At 45.8% G+C, this 15,650-nt stretch overlaps 1 protein-coding gene across 1 annotated transcript in view; it reads right to left on the bottom strand.

The window, feature by feature from the left end:
- The window catches only part of galntl6 (polypeptide N-acetylgalactosaminyltransferase like 6), a 1,368,692-nt gene that overhangs the window by 855,520 nt on the left and 497,522 nt on the right, over window positions 1-15,650 (bottom strand). The window contains exon 4 of the mRNA XM_078557596.1: window positions 10,116-10,254. Within this exon, the coding sequence (XP_078413722.1) occupies window positions 10,116-10,254 (139 nt within the window). The remainder of the gene's footprint in view (window positions 1-10,115; window positions 10,255-15,650) is intronic.

Raw genomic sequence — 15,650 nt, 5'->3', positions numbered from 1 at the left:
CAGAGGGGATTGGGAGGCCTACATGCCTCACCGCAATGTCCAGGAGGTTAACCTTCATTTCCTGGAGAATCCAGGGCACTTCTGGCGAGTTATCAACATGACTGCACCACGAGACTTACCCCTTCATCTAGATTTCTCAATAATGAGGAAAAGAAACAAAATCATCAAAGACAAATTCAAGCTTTTGTTGAAGATGTTCCTAGTTAGATCGGTAAAGGAAGATCACAGGCAAAAGGCCTGAAATAAAAGAAAATCAAACAAAATAAGTGTGACATGGTATAATTTTGTAGGAAGAGTGAAGAAAGGAAAAACAGAATAAAGGATATAATTCCAAACCGTGTGCAGGAGCAGAGGGAGCTTGGGATGTATACTTGCACAAACTGTTGAAAATGGCTGGACAGGTTGAGCGGGTAGAGAAAGTGGTTAATAAGCATACGGCTTCATAAATAGAGGCATAGAGTAGAAAAGCAAGGAAATAATGGTTAAGCCTCATAAAATGCTGGTTCGGCCTCAACCAGAGTGTTGTGTCAAATTCTGAGCCTCAGACTTTGGGAAAGACGTGAAAGCATTGGAGAAGGTGCAGTAACGATTTATAAGAATGGTCCTGGGATGAAGACCTTCAGTCACATGGATAGATTGGAGAAGCTGGGGCTATTCTCCTTAGAGAAGGTTGAGAGGAGATTTGATAGAGGTGTTCAAAATCATGAGAGGTCTGAGCAGAGTAGATACGGAGAAACTGTTCCTGTCAGTGGAAGGGTTGAGAGTCAGAGGACATCCATTCAAGGTGAATAGCAAAAGAACCAAAGACGACATGAGGAAAAGCTTTTTTTTTTTGGAATCTACTGTCTAAGTGCATGGTGGAAGCAGAAACAATCATAGCTTTCGAAAGAGAAATGGACAATTAGCTGAAGAGAAAAAAATTGCAGGGTTACAGGGAAAGGGCAGGGGAGTGGAACTAGCAGAGTTGCTCCTTCAGAGAACCAGCATTAGATTTGACAGGCTGAATGGCCTCCTTCTGTACTGTTTCTGCGATGCTTAGCTACAATTCTAGGAATTTCCGCAGGAACCTTCTCCGCTACCTGCCCAAAAATGAAACGTTATTCCATTTGCCTACGTCCTCCGGCAAAGGTCACATCACAAAACATGGGGGAATGGGGTTATTTGCTTGGGGTGGGAGTGAGCTGTCAGCGCCTGCGAGGGCACTTCGGAGTCACTCCTACCCTCGCGATCTAAACGTGCACTGCGGAGTGACTCTCAGCGGTTCTGCCTGAGGAGCCCCCAGGCCCTTCCTGGTTGTAGTTAGAAATAAACTTAACCAAACAATAGCTAAACTTACCCAAACCTTTGCTCTGAAAGAAAGCAACAAAAGAAAGAAATTGCATTTATATGGCATCTTTAATGAACTCAGGATGTCCCAAGTGGCTTCACAGATAATTAAATACTTTTGAATTGTACTTGCCGTTCCACTGTCAGAAACTCAGTAGCCAATTTGTGCACAGCAAGCTCCCATGAACAGCAATGACCAAATGATCTGCATTTTATGAATATTAAGGACCATCTTACCTCAGCCTATGAGGCAATCAATCCCCTCTGGGGATGCGTCATAGTATTTTCTACCCAATGCTTGTGGTAGATGGTCATCACAGGCTTTGGGCCAACTGCTGTCTGTCGTACACTCTGAGGGAGCACCGAAATCAACCCTCTAATGCCAAAGAGCAATGAAACAGCCGTAGCTTTTAAGGGTCCTGTTCCCAACGGAGGGGTGCAGTCTGGTATTGAGGCTGATTGTCCAATCTGGGCTCCCAACTACTGACGACCCAGACCAGGAGCCTCACCTTGCAAAGAATTAAAGGAGAGCCTCTCAGGTGAATATAAAGATCCCGGGTGATATGTCTAAGAGCAGTGCCTTGGCCAATGTCTATTCCTCAACCAACATCACTCAAAAACAAAATACCTGGTCATTACCATTTTGCTGTTTGTGGGAGCTTGCTGTGCCCAAATTGGCTGTCACATTGTCAGCATTACAACAGTGACTACGTTTCATTGGCTGTAAAACACCTTGGGACATTCTGAGATCATGAAAGACACTATAGTAAGGTACGCCTTTTATCTGACGCACTTTGGAATGAAGAATGAGGCAAGTCAATATAAATTAAATGGTATCATTTTAACAGGCGGAGGTTCAGAAATTCACAGGGTTCATGCACACAAATGTTGGGAAGTGAGAAGTTGAAAAGAATGTTCAAAAGGTAACGAGATCCTGAGCTTTATAAATAGATACATGCATCTTCGCTCGGCAGGCAGGCACGTGCCCGACCCGCTCGAGCGTGAAATGACGCGCGTTGATGTCAGCCAAGCGTGCCAACGTCAACGCGCAGTCGCTGTGATAGCTGCCGGCGGGCGTTGGCAGTGTGCCGGCCAACAATTAAAAGGCCTGTTAAGGCCATTAAATATTCAATTAAGGTAAGTTTCTCACTGCCCATCCAACCTAATGGTTGACGGGGCAGGCGAAAAGGCCAAGTGGCCTTTGCATTTTTTTGGAAACCTCATCCACGGGCGGGATGAGGTTTCCAAATGCAAATAAAAATAAAATAAAAGTTATGCAATTGAATTAATAACATGTCCCTGCTCAGAGTCAAATGAGGGGACATGTTTTATTTCATTTTTAATTTCTTTATTATTTTTTGTTATATCTCTTCATCTCCCTGAGGCAGCTCCGCACCTCAGGGAGATTATGCAGCGCTCACTCGCGCACATGCACGACCTTTGCAGTGAAATTGAAGTCAATCTTTGCTTCGTATCCCTGGGCTAAAGTCAATTATTTCCACCCGCAACAATCACAGAATCAGAGAACCTTTACGGTGCAGAAGGAGGTCATTCAACCCAACGAGTCCGCACTGTGTCTCTGAAAGAGCGTTCGACCGAGTCCCCACTCCCCTGCCTTATCCCGGTAACCTTGCACATTCTCTCTTTTCAGGTAGCAATTCAATTCCCTTTTGAATACCTCATTCGAGCCTGCCTCTTAGGAAGTTCATCCCAGACTCCAACCAGCCTCTTACTCGGACTGCTCACCCTCCTCCACCCCCCCCCCCACACAGACAGCGCTCACACTGCCGCTCGCGTTTCACACTGGGCGGGCCTTAATTGACCCTCCAGCATGAAATCGTGGTGTGATGCCTATCAGTTTTCCGACCGCCCCCACTGAGCCCACCCGCCAAGGGCAAAATCTTGCCCACAGGGTGCGAAAGCAAAGTTATGGTAAACGTTACAAAACACTGGTTAGGGTGCATTTAGAGTATTATGTTCAATTCTGGGCTCCACTCTTTAGGAAAAATGTCAAGTCTTTGGAGAGAGTGCAAAAGCTATTTTGAGGGCCTTCAGTTATCTAGGGGGACTAAAGATTGCTCACTTACAGCAGGTTAAGGAGAGGTCTTAAAAATTGTGAGGGCTTTTGATGAGGGCTTTTTAGATATTAAAAACAAACACTACCCAGAGGCAGGAAGGTCAGTAAGTAGAGGACACAGACATAAGGTGATTGATAAAAGAACCAAAGGGTAGATGAAGAGATTTTTTTTTTATACAGTAAATTGTTATGAACTGGAACACAACTATCTGAAACGGTAGAGGGAGCAGATTCAATAGCAACTTTCAATTCAGAATTGGATAAATACTTGATGGCAAAAAATGCAGAGCTATGGAGAATTTAGACAGCGAAAGGACCAAAGATATTGCCAACATAATATGCAGGATATGTACTGTAAAGAGAAACAAAATGATAAGGGGAGTGAACAATTCTACACTAAAACATTTGATCCCAATCGCTGATGGTGTTACTGTAAAACGGAAGCCGCAAGCAAGTCTCCTCCGCACCTTTGCAGTGAAATTGAAGTCAATCTTTGCTTCGTATCCCTGGGCTAAAGTCAATTATTTCCACCCGCAACAATCACAGAACCTTTATGGTGCAGAAGGAGGTCATTCAACCCAACGAGTCCGCACTGTGTCTCTGAAAGAGCGTTCGACCGAGTCCCCACTCTCCTGCCTTATCCCGGTAACCTTGCACATTCTCTCTTTTCAGGTAGCAATCCAATTCCCTTTTGAATACCTCAATCGAACCTGCCTCCACCACCCTCTTAGGAAGTTCGCTCCAGACTCCAACCAGCTTCAGGGTGAAAAAAATTTTCCTCACCTCACTTTTACTCCTGATGACAATTATTCTGAATCTGTGCCCTCTAGCTCTTGATGCTCTCTTGAGTGGGAACAGTTTGTCACTATTTATCCTGTCCATACCCCTCAGGGTTTTCAATACCTCTATTAAGTCTCCTCTCCGCCTTCTTTTCTCTAAAGAAAAACTGTCCCAACCTCTCCAATCTATGCTTATAGCTATAGTTCTTCATCCCGGGAATCATTCTTGTGAACCTCCTCTGTACTCTCTCCAATGCCTTCACATCCTTCCTCAAGTGTGGCACCCAGAACTGGATGCAGTGCTCTAGATGAGGCCTAACTAGTGTCTTATGCAAGTTCAACATCACCTCCTTACTCTTGTACTCAATGTCCCTCAACATGCCCGGCCATCTGCAATGACCTAAGTATGTATACACCAAGGTCCCTCTGTTCCTTTTAGAGCTTCTTCCTTTATTTTATACTGTCACACCATATTTTTCCTGTCAAAATGAATCACCTCACACTTCTCTGCATTGAACTTCATCTGCTATTTGTCTGCCCAACCCACCAACATGCCTATGTCCTTTTGAAGTTCAAGACTATCCTGATCATAGTTGACAACGTTTCCAATCTTCATGTCATCTGCAAATTTTGAAATCATGCCCTGAACACCACAGCCTAGGTCATTAATATGTATCAGGAAGAGCAAGGGTCCCAACATTGACCCCTGGGGAACTCCAATGCAAACCTACCTCCGATCTGAAAAACAACCATTTATCACTACTGTCTGTTTCCTGTCCCTCAGCCAATTTCTTATCCAAGAGCCTCCTTCCCTTTTATTCCATGAGCTAGAATGTTGCTCAAAGATTTGCTGTGTGGCACTCTATCAAATGCCTTTTGAAAATCCGTAACAAAGAACAGAGTTGACCTTATCAACCTTCTCTGTTACCTCCTCAAAAAGCTCCAGAAAGTTAGTTAAACACGACTTTCCCTTAATGAATCCATGCTGGCTTTCCTTAATTAAGTGACGATTGATTTTGTCCCGAACTATAGTTTCCAGAAGTTTGCCTATCACAGAAGTCAAACTGATTGGTTTGTAGCTGCCGGCTTTATCCTTGCACCCCTTTTTGAACAAGGGTGTAACATTCGCTGTTCTCCAGTCCTCCAGCACCACCCCTGTGTCTAAGGAAGACTGGAAGATTATCACCAGTGCCTCTGCAATTTCCACTTTCACTTCCCTCAATACAATTGGATGCATCTCATCCGGTCCCGCTACCTTATCTATTTTAAGTAAAGATAGCCTTTCTAACACCCCCTCCTTCTCAATTATAAATTCTTCTAGTATACCAGCTACCTCCCCTCTCACCTTGGCCTGGGGAGCATCTTCTTCCTTTGTAAAGACAGATGCAAAGTACTTGTTTAATGGCTCTGCTATCTCTCCTGCTTCCATCTGCAAATCCCCTTTTTTAATCCCCAATCAGCTCTGCTCTTTCTTCTACCACCCTTTTATTATTTACATGCTTATAGATGACCATGAGATTCCTTTTTATGTTCGCTGCCAGTCTCTTTTCATGCTCCCTCCTTGCTTTTTGGATTAGTTTTTTCACATCCCCTCTGGTCCTTCTATATTCAGCCAGATTCTCCATTGTATTTTCTACCTGACATCTGTTGTACACGCACTTCTTCCATTTCATCTTCACCTCTATCTATCTCGTCATCCAGGACACTCTGGATTTATTTGTCCTACCTTTCCCCTTCAAGGGACTATTCCTTGACATTGCCTGCAATACTGTTTATTTAAAGGTGACCCATTGTTCAGCCACCAACTTTTCTGCCAACATTTGATTCCAACTCACTCGAATCCAATGCATTCTCATCCCTTCGAAGTTGGCTTTCCTCCAATTAATTATCCCTGCTCTGGGTTGTTCCTTGTACTTTTCCATGTCCAACCTAAACCTTATAATACAACGGTCACTGTCCCCTCAATGCCTTCCCACTGTTATTTGATCTACTTGGGCTAACTCATTCCCCAGGACCAGGTCCAACAGTGCCTGCCCTCTCGTTGGACCGGAAATATACTGCTGCAGATAATTATCTGAATACACTGCCCCTCTTGTCCCTTTGTACTATTTCTATCCCATTCTATATTTGGATAATTGAAGTCCTCTTTTATAATTACTCCATAATTCTTGGACCTCTCTATAATTACTTTGCACATTTGTTTCTCTACATCCCTTCCAGTAGTTCAATCAATGTTATTGCACCTTTTTCATTCCTTCCCTCTAGCCAGAGAGATGCCATCCTTGGCCCCTCTGGAATATCTTCTCTCTCCAGTACTCTAATGCAATCTTTAATCAATACTGCCACTTCTGCCCCCACCCCTTTTCTTCCTTTCCTGTCTCTCTTAAACACCTTGTACCCAGCAAAATTTAACATCCAGTCCTGCCCTTCTTTGAGCCAGGTCTCTGTTCGAGCAGTAATATCATAATTCTGTTTGTTAACCTGTGCCTATAGCTCACCAGTCTTATTAATCACACTCCGTGTATTCACATACGTGCAGATTAACCCTGATTTAGGCTTTTTTACTTTCCCCCTTATTCTGACCCATCTGATGACTTACTATTCCCTACTCTAATTCTGTCAAACTCTCCAAGTATTCTATCTACCTTGATACTACTCTCTGATATATCCTCCTTATCAGTTAATACTTCTCTACTTCCCACTGTGAGTTCCTCTCCTCTCCACTCAAGTTCTCACCCCCATGCCAATCTAATTTAAACCCTCCCCAACAGCACTAGCAAACCTCCCTGCAAGGGCATTAGTCCCAGTACTGTTAAGGTGTAACCCATCCTTCTTGTACAGGTCTCACCTGCCCCAGAACTGGTCCGAATGCCTCAGAAATCTAACGCCCTCCCTCCTATTCCATTTCTCCAGCCACGTGTTGAACTGTTCAATCTTCCTATTCTTATGCTCACTAGCACGTGGCACTGGGGGTAATCCTGAGATCAGTGCTCTTGTGGTCCTGCTTTTTAATTCCCTTCCTAACTCCCTAAAATCTACTTTCAGGACCTCATCTCTTTTCCTACCGATGTCATTGGTCCCAATGTGGATTACGATCTCTGCCTGTTCACCCTCTCCCTAAAAAATGTCTTGCAGCCGCTCTATGACATCCTTGACCCTGGCACCAGGGAGGCAGCATACTCTCCTGCAGTCACGTCTATGGCTTCAGGAGTGCCTCTCTGCTCCCCTACCACTATAGCACTTCCACTCTTCCTACTCCCTTCCTGTGCAGCTGAACCACCCGTGGTACCACGGAGTTGGCTCTTGCTACAATCCTCTGAGGAACTATCTCGCTCACCAGTATCCAGAATGGAAAAACAGTTAGAGAGCAAGGTAGCCAGGCCCAAATTTTTACCAATACCTCAAGCCCATCATTGAGTGATGGTTCTGTATGTGAGTCACGCAACAATGAAAACTATTCTTTATCCTGAGTGCTTTTTCAGTCAGTTGTATTAGAGGCTTGATCCCCAGGCAGGTACAAAAAGCTGATACATAAGCTTTTGGAATTGACAGCCAGGCCCCAGGTCGCAATAGTACTGCTATATCTGAGTCTAGAAGTCAATGCAAAAAGAGACTGGTGCTTTCTTAGTAGTGTAAGGAAGCAAGGAAATGGTTGAATTATGTTTTTCATGGAAAGAAGGAAAGAAAAGCCACTTGCACTTCTGTGGCTTTCACAACCTCAGGACATCGCAAAATGCTTTACAGCCAATGAAGTACTTTTGGAGTGTAGTTATTGTTGTGGTAGGAAATGCAGCAACCAATATGCACACAACAAACTCCCACAAACTGCATTTCGATAACGACCAGATTGTCTGTTTTCATGATGTTGATTGAGGAATAAATATTGTCCAGGATGCCAGGGAAAACTCCCCTGGTCTTCTTTGAAATAGTTGTCATGGGATCTTTTACATCCACCCGAGAGGTAAAACAGGGCCTTGGTTTAATGTCCCATTCATAAATCAACACGTCCAGCATTGCAGCTTTCCCTCAGAGTGGCACTGGTGTGTCAGCCTTGATTTTTGTACTCAAGTCCTGGATTGGGACTTGAATCCACCACCTTCTAACTTATAGGCAAGACTGAAATCTGATCTACGGCAATCCAACCAAGGTGGAAATGATACAAAGATGGCAATGTTTCCCTCCCCGCCACCTGACGAGTTGGCGGGGAATGCATCCTCGCCAATCACAACAACCCCATTGGCATTTAGCCCTCCGAGGAGTGTTAATTGGCTGTAGGCAGGACTTCAGGCCCTCACTCAGGAAGAAGACCCACCGTAGAGACCTGCCGGCCAATCTGATTGGCTGACATCCCTGTAGTCCCACTGTAGTCCCAGCAGCACCAGTGGTAGCAGTGGCCAGAACTGGACTACAAGTAGTCCCCAAATTCTAAGTCCCAGACTCCAGATTAAGTGTGATGGGGGGGGGGATCTCACGGCTGAGAGAGGGGGTGAGATCCAGTGGGCCTGGTGTTGGGAGTGGGGTTGGACAGAGAGGCAATGGTCTTGATGGAGAGACCATGGAGGGAGGGAGCACCCCCATGGAGGCTGGCCTTAGATGTTGGGGGAGGTGCCGTTGAGGGAGGTGCCCACCCACTCCCCCCCCCACCCCCACACCCCATTTCCACCCAAGCAGGGTGACCTGCTGGGTATCCCCCATTCTCCTGAATTCTTCCTGGCAGCCTCAAAGTGGTCAATAATTGGGGCAAAGGCAGGCAGGCTGTCTTAGGCCTCGCCCACCCCATGTAAAATTGCGGATCAGGTCGAGGATGAATGGGAGGGTGGGTGGGAAAGCCATCGGGGAATGTCACAGGTGTGTGATGTTACTTTAAAAATATTTTTGTGGAATATTGTGTTTGTGTGTGTGTGTGTGTGTGTTTGTGCGTGTTTGTGCATGTTTGTGTGTGTGTGTGTGCGTGTTTGTGTGTGTGTGTGTGTGTGGAAACAGCTCCACACTGGGAGAAGATGCAATTTGAATCAGCCATCCAGTCAAGCCAGAAAAGTCTTGGGCTGCCAAAACCAGTCTTGTTCTGAAGTCTTGGATTTCCACAGCAGAGTGGAAGAGAGTTTAAAAGATTGTGTGGTATACCTTTATTACAGCTACAGCAGTTTCCCTTGGGTAATATTACTGGATTTTTATAGTTAAACATCTATAAGGGACTGTTGCCTGAAAGGTGTTTGCTTGTGGGTCTGACCAAGTATGGAATCTTTTGGGGGAATGTTTTGTAAGATTAATTTCAAATGTGTAACTATAGTCTTGTGTACTTAAGTATTCTTTTCTTCTTGTTAATAAAACTTTTACTTTTAATTTTTAAAATCCCATAAGTGTCACTGGGCTTCTTGCTCCCTTCGAAGGGCCAGAAAACTCTACCCATGGGGGTAATAAGCAGTTTTGGGTGATATTGAATTCAGTGTTAAACTGGGACTGGTTCGATCATATTGCATGAGGTAACTGATAAGAAAAATACAATGCAAATAGTGGCAGAGATAAAGAAGCAAAGCCGGCAAACTGATAAGAGATTCTTTGATGCTTGATAATTAAACAGCAGATCTTGGAGAGGAAACCATATAAAACAGCCCATTCCGCAAGGGTTTTTGGGAGAGCTATTGAAGCCGTCAAATAAGACACCACAGGAAGGGGACCTTTATTTCCTCGCAAAGACAAGGAATCTGACCAGTTCTTTAGCTTGTGTCGTTCTCGCTAAAAACTGTGTATGAAAAATTACTGGCTTTCTGGTCCAAACTTACATTGTCCATCAAATTAAATTCTTTAAAGTTAGAAAACTACTACAAGTGTCTCTCCTTCACTTTCTTAGCCTTTTTGTATTCTGAATAATAGACAAAAAGAATCTTACAGTAGCTAAGACAGCGCATTGGATGTTTCATATTTACACTTACTTTGGATGTCTGATGTCTGGCAGTGAACGGTCCAGGGCAATGCTGTTGCTCACGTAAATGTTGAAACCGTTTTCCCTGTACGCTGAATCAGACTGATCCTCCTCTGCCAGCGGGTAAGGCTTCCCATGTTCACCCTTTCCTGCAACAAAGATTGAGATCACCAGTCTGTTCTTGACAAATTGCTCCCTGACCGAGATTCTGCCCTTCAGCCCTCCCCGCAGCCATGTCGAACAGTGCACTGGGAAGATTGATGGATGTAGTGGGGAGGAGATGGCCAGGAGGGAGGGGGGTGGGGGCAGTGGAGGGGAGCCCTCAACTTCCTAACCATCTTCCTTGTGGATGCTGCTACCTCAATGAGGCCTCTTAAATGCATTGAATTCAGCTTGCATTTATATAGCACCTATGGCATAGCAAAATGCCCAAGGTGTGTCACAGGAGCAAAACAGAATTTGACACCAAGCCACATCAGTACAGGGGGCCAAAACCTTGGTTAAAGGAATTCGCCAAGGCTCCTTCGACAGCACCTTCCAAACCCATGATCACTACCATCCAGAAGGACAAGGGCAGCAGATAGATGGGAACACCACCACCTGGAAGTTCCCCTCCAAGTCACTCACCACCCTGACTTGGAAATATATCGCCGTTCCTTCACTGTCGCTGGGTCAAAATCCTGGAACTCCCTCACTAACAGCACTGTGGGTGTACCTACACCACATGGACTGCGGTGGTTCAAGAAGGCAGCTCACCACCACCTTCTCAAGGGCAACTAGGAATGGGTAATAAATGCTGGCCCAGCCAGCGAAGCCCACATCCCATGAATGAATTAAAAAAATATAGGTTCTAAGGAATGTCTTAATGAAGGAGGAAACGGAGGTCGAGAGGCAGAGAGGTTTAAGGAGAGAATTCCAGAGCTTGGGGCCTAGGCAGCTGAAGGCACAGCCACCAATGGTGGAGCGATTAAAATCGGGGATGAACAAAGGACCAGAATTGGAGAAGCAATGATATCGCGGAGGGCTGGAGGAGGTTACGGGGATAGTGGGGAGAAAGGCTCTAGAGGAATTTGAAAAGTAGAATACAAACTCTAAAATCGGGGCCTTGCCAACCTGGGAGCCAAGGTAGGTCATCGAGCATAGCGATGATGGGTGAAGAGGACATGATGCAGGTTAGAATGTGGACAGGACACATTTGCCTGAGTTCAAGTTTAAGGGCAAAATATGCAAGGCCAGCCAGGAGAGCATTGGAATAGTCAACAGAGAATGTGATTGTCTGTCAAAGGGTTACCAACCCCCTAGGATTGGCTCCAGGGATTGAAGTTACATCCCCAGGGCACTACTGTGGGCGACCCGGGAGAAACAGGATTGTGGAATTAAAATCAAATGGTGTTCATTTTTATTTTCTTTGAACACTTGCATTCATTGATTATAAAATATATTGGAGCCAGTTTGTGCTGGGGGAATAAAAGGCCTTTTCACTCACAGTCATGATTAATCTAATAGGCTAGCAAAGAACCTGTGGCCTTTTCAGTAGGCTGTGGGAAGGCCCGGAGGAGGGGCCAAGTGTGGGGGTATAGGGGTATTGTGGTTCCAAGGAAAAGTGACAAAACTTCCAGGAATACACCCGACCACAGTTGGCAACCCTGTCACTACTCAAAATGTAGACACGTCATTTCCCTTCACAAGTGCTGCTGGGGCCAAGTGGAATTTCCACTGCCCCCTGGTGGCAGGAGTTGAACCCTTTGCTTTGGGACACTGACGTTGGGGTCAAATTTTGGGCAGGGGGGGTGTGGGGAGCGGTTGTCACATTCCTGCACTGTGTGGAGAGCAGTCACCTAAGCAGTGACTTTCCCCAAATTGGCCAATTAGTGGCCAGAGGGCAGACTCACCAGCCAATCACAGATGGTGGGTGGTCTCTCAAGCTGGAAGCTAAATCAGAGCCCATCAGCACTGAAGGAGCAGCACACTGTCTTTTCAGGATAGAGAGAGAGAGAGAGAGAGACAGAAAGAGGGTGCCTGAAGATGGAGGCACACTTTCTGCAACTTATTAAACTTATAAATAAAGTGGCCGAGCCATCATTGTGGGCATGGGCTGGGGGTGCTGCCCTTTTGGCCTGTGGCTGTAGCTGTAACCAGGCAGGCGGGGAGGGCCTTAAAGCCTTGCCTTGAGTGCTGGCCTTCTCCTCACCAGGAGGCCACTTCCAGGCAACGTGCCTGGTCCCTGATGCCTCGGAGGCCAAATGGAAAATTCCAGTCAGCCTCTCTCAATAGCGTGGGCGGGTGGCCCTGCTGAGACCACACCCCTCCCATCCCGCCTTCAGGAAAATGGCTCAATGGGGGCACGATGGTGCCAGCAAACAGACGCCTGCCAGCAGCACGAATTTCCCCCCCCCACCCACCTCCATGCTCGCCCTCTTCGAGGGCTAAACATCCTGCCCCTGGTTTTAATTAGGGTTTGACGACCCGCCATTAAGTTACTCTGATTGAACATTCGTGTTTGAAACTGAGTGATGTCATCAAAAGAATGGGAGCTCTTTTGCTATAAGGGGTTAGACGAAAGGTGAAAGGTGAAAGAGCAAACAACCAACAACGATCAATTATGTCAGTGATATAATCCTTCCAGGCCAGGGTTGCTAACTGCAACCAACTCTCCACCTGCTGGGTTACCCAGTCAGCCTTTTTTTAATTCATTCGCGGGATGTGGGCTTCCCTGGCTGGGACAGTACTTATTGCCCATCCCCAATTGCCCTTGAGAAGGTGGTGGTGAGCTGCCCTCTTGAACCGCTGCAGTCCACGTGGTATAGGTACACCCTTTTTCTCACCTCCAATACTTTAATGCCCCAATGATTTTCTCCTGGGTGATTTGCAGTAGATTAACCTTAAACACCTGGGCCAGAATCTTTGGGTTGGCGTGCGGGGGCGGGACCTGCTCGCCGACGCATAATATAACGCGCGGTGATGTTGGGCTTGTGTCCCAACGTCACTGCGCGTCATTCCGATTTTCAGTTCGGTGGGTGCGCACACCAGAGTCAGCTGTGTGCCCGCCGAACTGTCAAAGGCCTATTAAGACCATTTAAATATAAATTAAAATAATTAACGGAGCTGTCCAACCAGCCTTAAGGTTGGGGGGCAGGCAAAGAGCCCAGGCGGCCTTCGCATTTATCATGGAACCTCATCCACGGGCGGGGTGAGGTTTCATAAAGTGTTTATAAATTGAATAAAAGTTTTTATTAAAGTTCATTGACACCTCCCAGCTCATGTGGCACTGTCACTTGAGGGGACATGCCAGAAAATTTTTTTTTTCTCTTTATTTAAATTATTGATAATGAAACTAATCTCCCTGAGGCAGCTCTGTACCTCTGCACCTGAGGCAGCCTGCTCCCCCCGCCCGCACGGGGAGCGCTCCAGGGGCGTGTCACACTGGGTGGGCCTTAACTGGCCTGCCCACATAAAATGGCAGCACCCACCCCCGGCCCCGCCCGCTCCCACTCAGCACCCCTCCCCCCGCCACCGATGGGGAGAAAATTCTCTCCCTGGAGATTCCAGGACATTGCTGGAGGGATGGCCACCCTATTTTAGACTCATGGCTTTAAACTAAACGTTCACAAATACCGACAGTATTCTCTGCATTTAAAAGGACTATAGTGTCAGCTCTAACTCCCAGTTCTTATTTTTTCTCATGGCTGACCCAAACAATAACCTCAGTCATAAGTCATTGAATCATAGAATCATGTAAAAAAAAAGACTTATATTTCTAAGTGTCTTTCATTGCTACCGGACACTTTGGCTTCACTGCCAATGAAGTACTTTTTGAAGTACAGTAACTGTTGTCATACAGGAAGTGTGACAGCCAATTTGCACACAGCAAGATCTCGTGAACAGCAATGAGATAATGACCAGATAATCTGCTTTTGGTACGTTGATTGAGCGATAAGTATTGGCCAGGACACTGGAGATAACTCCTCTGTTCTTCAAATAACGACATGGGAACTTTTGCATCTGAAAGGTTTAACATCTCAACCAGACAACAGCAGCGCTAATATGTGCAGTCTCAGCTTTGATTTCTGCAGTCACGTCCTGCTCGAATCCATAACTGTCCGACTTTGGTACAAGAGTGCTGCCGTGGACCATTGCACAGGAGGAGGTCACTTGTACCATTGTGTCAGTGCTTCTCTCTGAGAAATCCATTTCGCCCCAGTCTCCTGCTCTGTTCTCCATAGCAGTGTAAATCTTTACTCCAAGGATTTGTGCAATTGCCCTTCGAAAGTTACTACTGAATCTATTTCCACTGCCCCTTCAGACAGTGAGTTCCAGCCGCAAAAATTCGAAGTGTACTCTTTGCCAGGCTTGTGAATTTTGTGTCTTTGGCAAAACTAGGAATGTGGAGGAGAAAAGCGATCCAAGTATTGGTACATAGGGAACACCAGTTCCAAGCATTCTCCGATCCAAGAAACAGTCCAAACTCTTTGTTTCTTGCCTGTCAGCCAACCTTCCATCCACATTGCTCCATGCCACATACAGCATACAACTTAAACTTATTGAGTGACCTTCAGCGGTCCAGTGATCACTGATTATGATCACTGACCTAGTCATACAATGGGGAGGAGTGTGGTCAGATTACAGAAGTTTTGCTTCAAGTCTTCTATCTGGTTAATAACTTTGTTAAGATAGTAGAGCAAACTATGCTTGGTACTTAGATAAAAGCAAAAAACTGCGGATACTGGAAATCCAAAACAAAAATAAAAATAAAAATACCTGGAAAAACTCAGCAGGTCTGGCAGCATCTGCGGAGAGGAACACAGTTAACATTTCGAGTCCGTATGACTCTTCAACAGTTCTGCAGAACTCCTGCAGTGATGTCCTGGAACTGAGATGATTGACCTCCAACACCACAACCATCTTCCTTTGTGCTAGGTATGACTCCAACCAGCAGAGACTTTTCCCCCTGATTCCCATTGACTCCAGTTTTGCTCGGGCTTCTTGATGCCAGACTTGGTCAAATGCTGCCTTGATGTCAAGGCAGTCACTCGCACCTCACCTCGGGAGTTCAGCTCCTTTGTCCATGTATGAATTAAGGGAGGAAAGAATGGGTGAAGGAAGGAGGATTGCACACAGTGGCAGTATCAGAAGAATGGAACATGTGGGAAAGTCAATAAGGCTGGGGGGTGATTTCAGAGGTTGGGTTATGGAGACAAGGATGAGGATGTTAACATACTGAAGGACATGGTGCTAATGGGTTTTGGTGAGGAGGGGGAAAAAAGGTCAATTGAATTTAATGCAGATCAAGGTGGTCACTGCAATGTTTGCTACATTAAAACAGTGACTATACTTCAAAAGTACTTTGGGACCTCCTGCTTTTGCGAAGGGCATCATACAAATGCAATTCTTTCTTTATTTGTACACAAATAAGATTTGACATCACCCTCCGGAGGTCGCTAGCATCACAGATGCCAGTCTTCAGCCAATTCGATTCACTCCATCTGATATCAAGAAACGGCTGAAGGCACTAGATACTGCAAAGGCAAGGGGCCCTGACAATATT

Source organism: Cetorhinus maximus, chromosome 2 (assembly GCF_964194155.1).
Source record: "Cetorhinus maximus chromosome 2, sCetMax3.hap1.1, whole genome shotgun sequence".
In the NCBI taxonomy this organism is placed as follows: Eukaryota; Metazoa; Chordata; class Chondrichthyes; order Lamniformes; family Cetorhinidae; genus Cetorhinus; species Cetorhinus maximus.
This window is presented reverse-complemented; position numbering and strand designations above follow the sequence as displayed.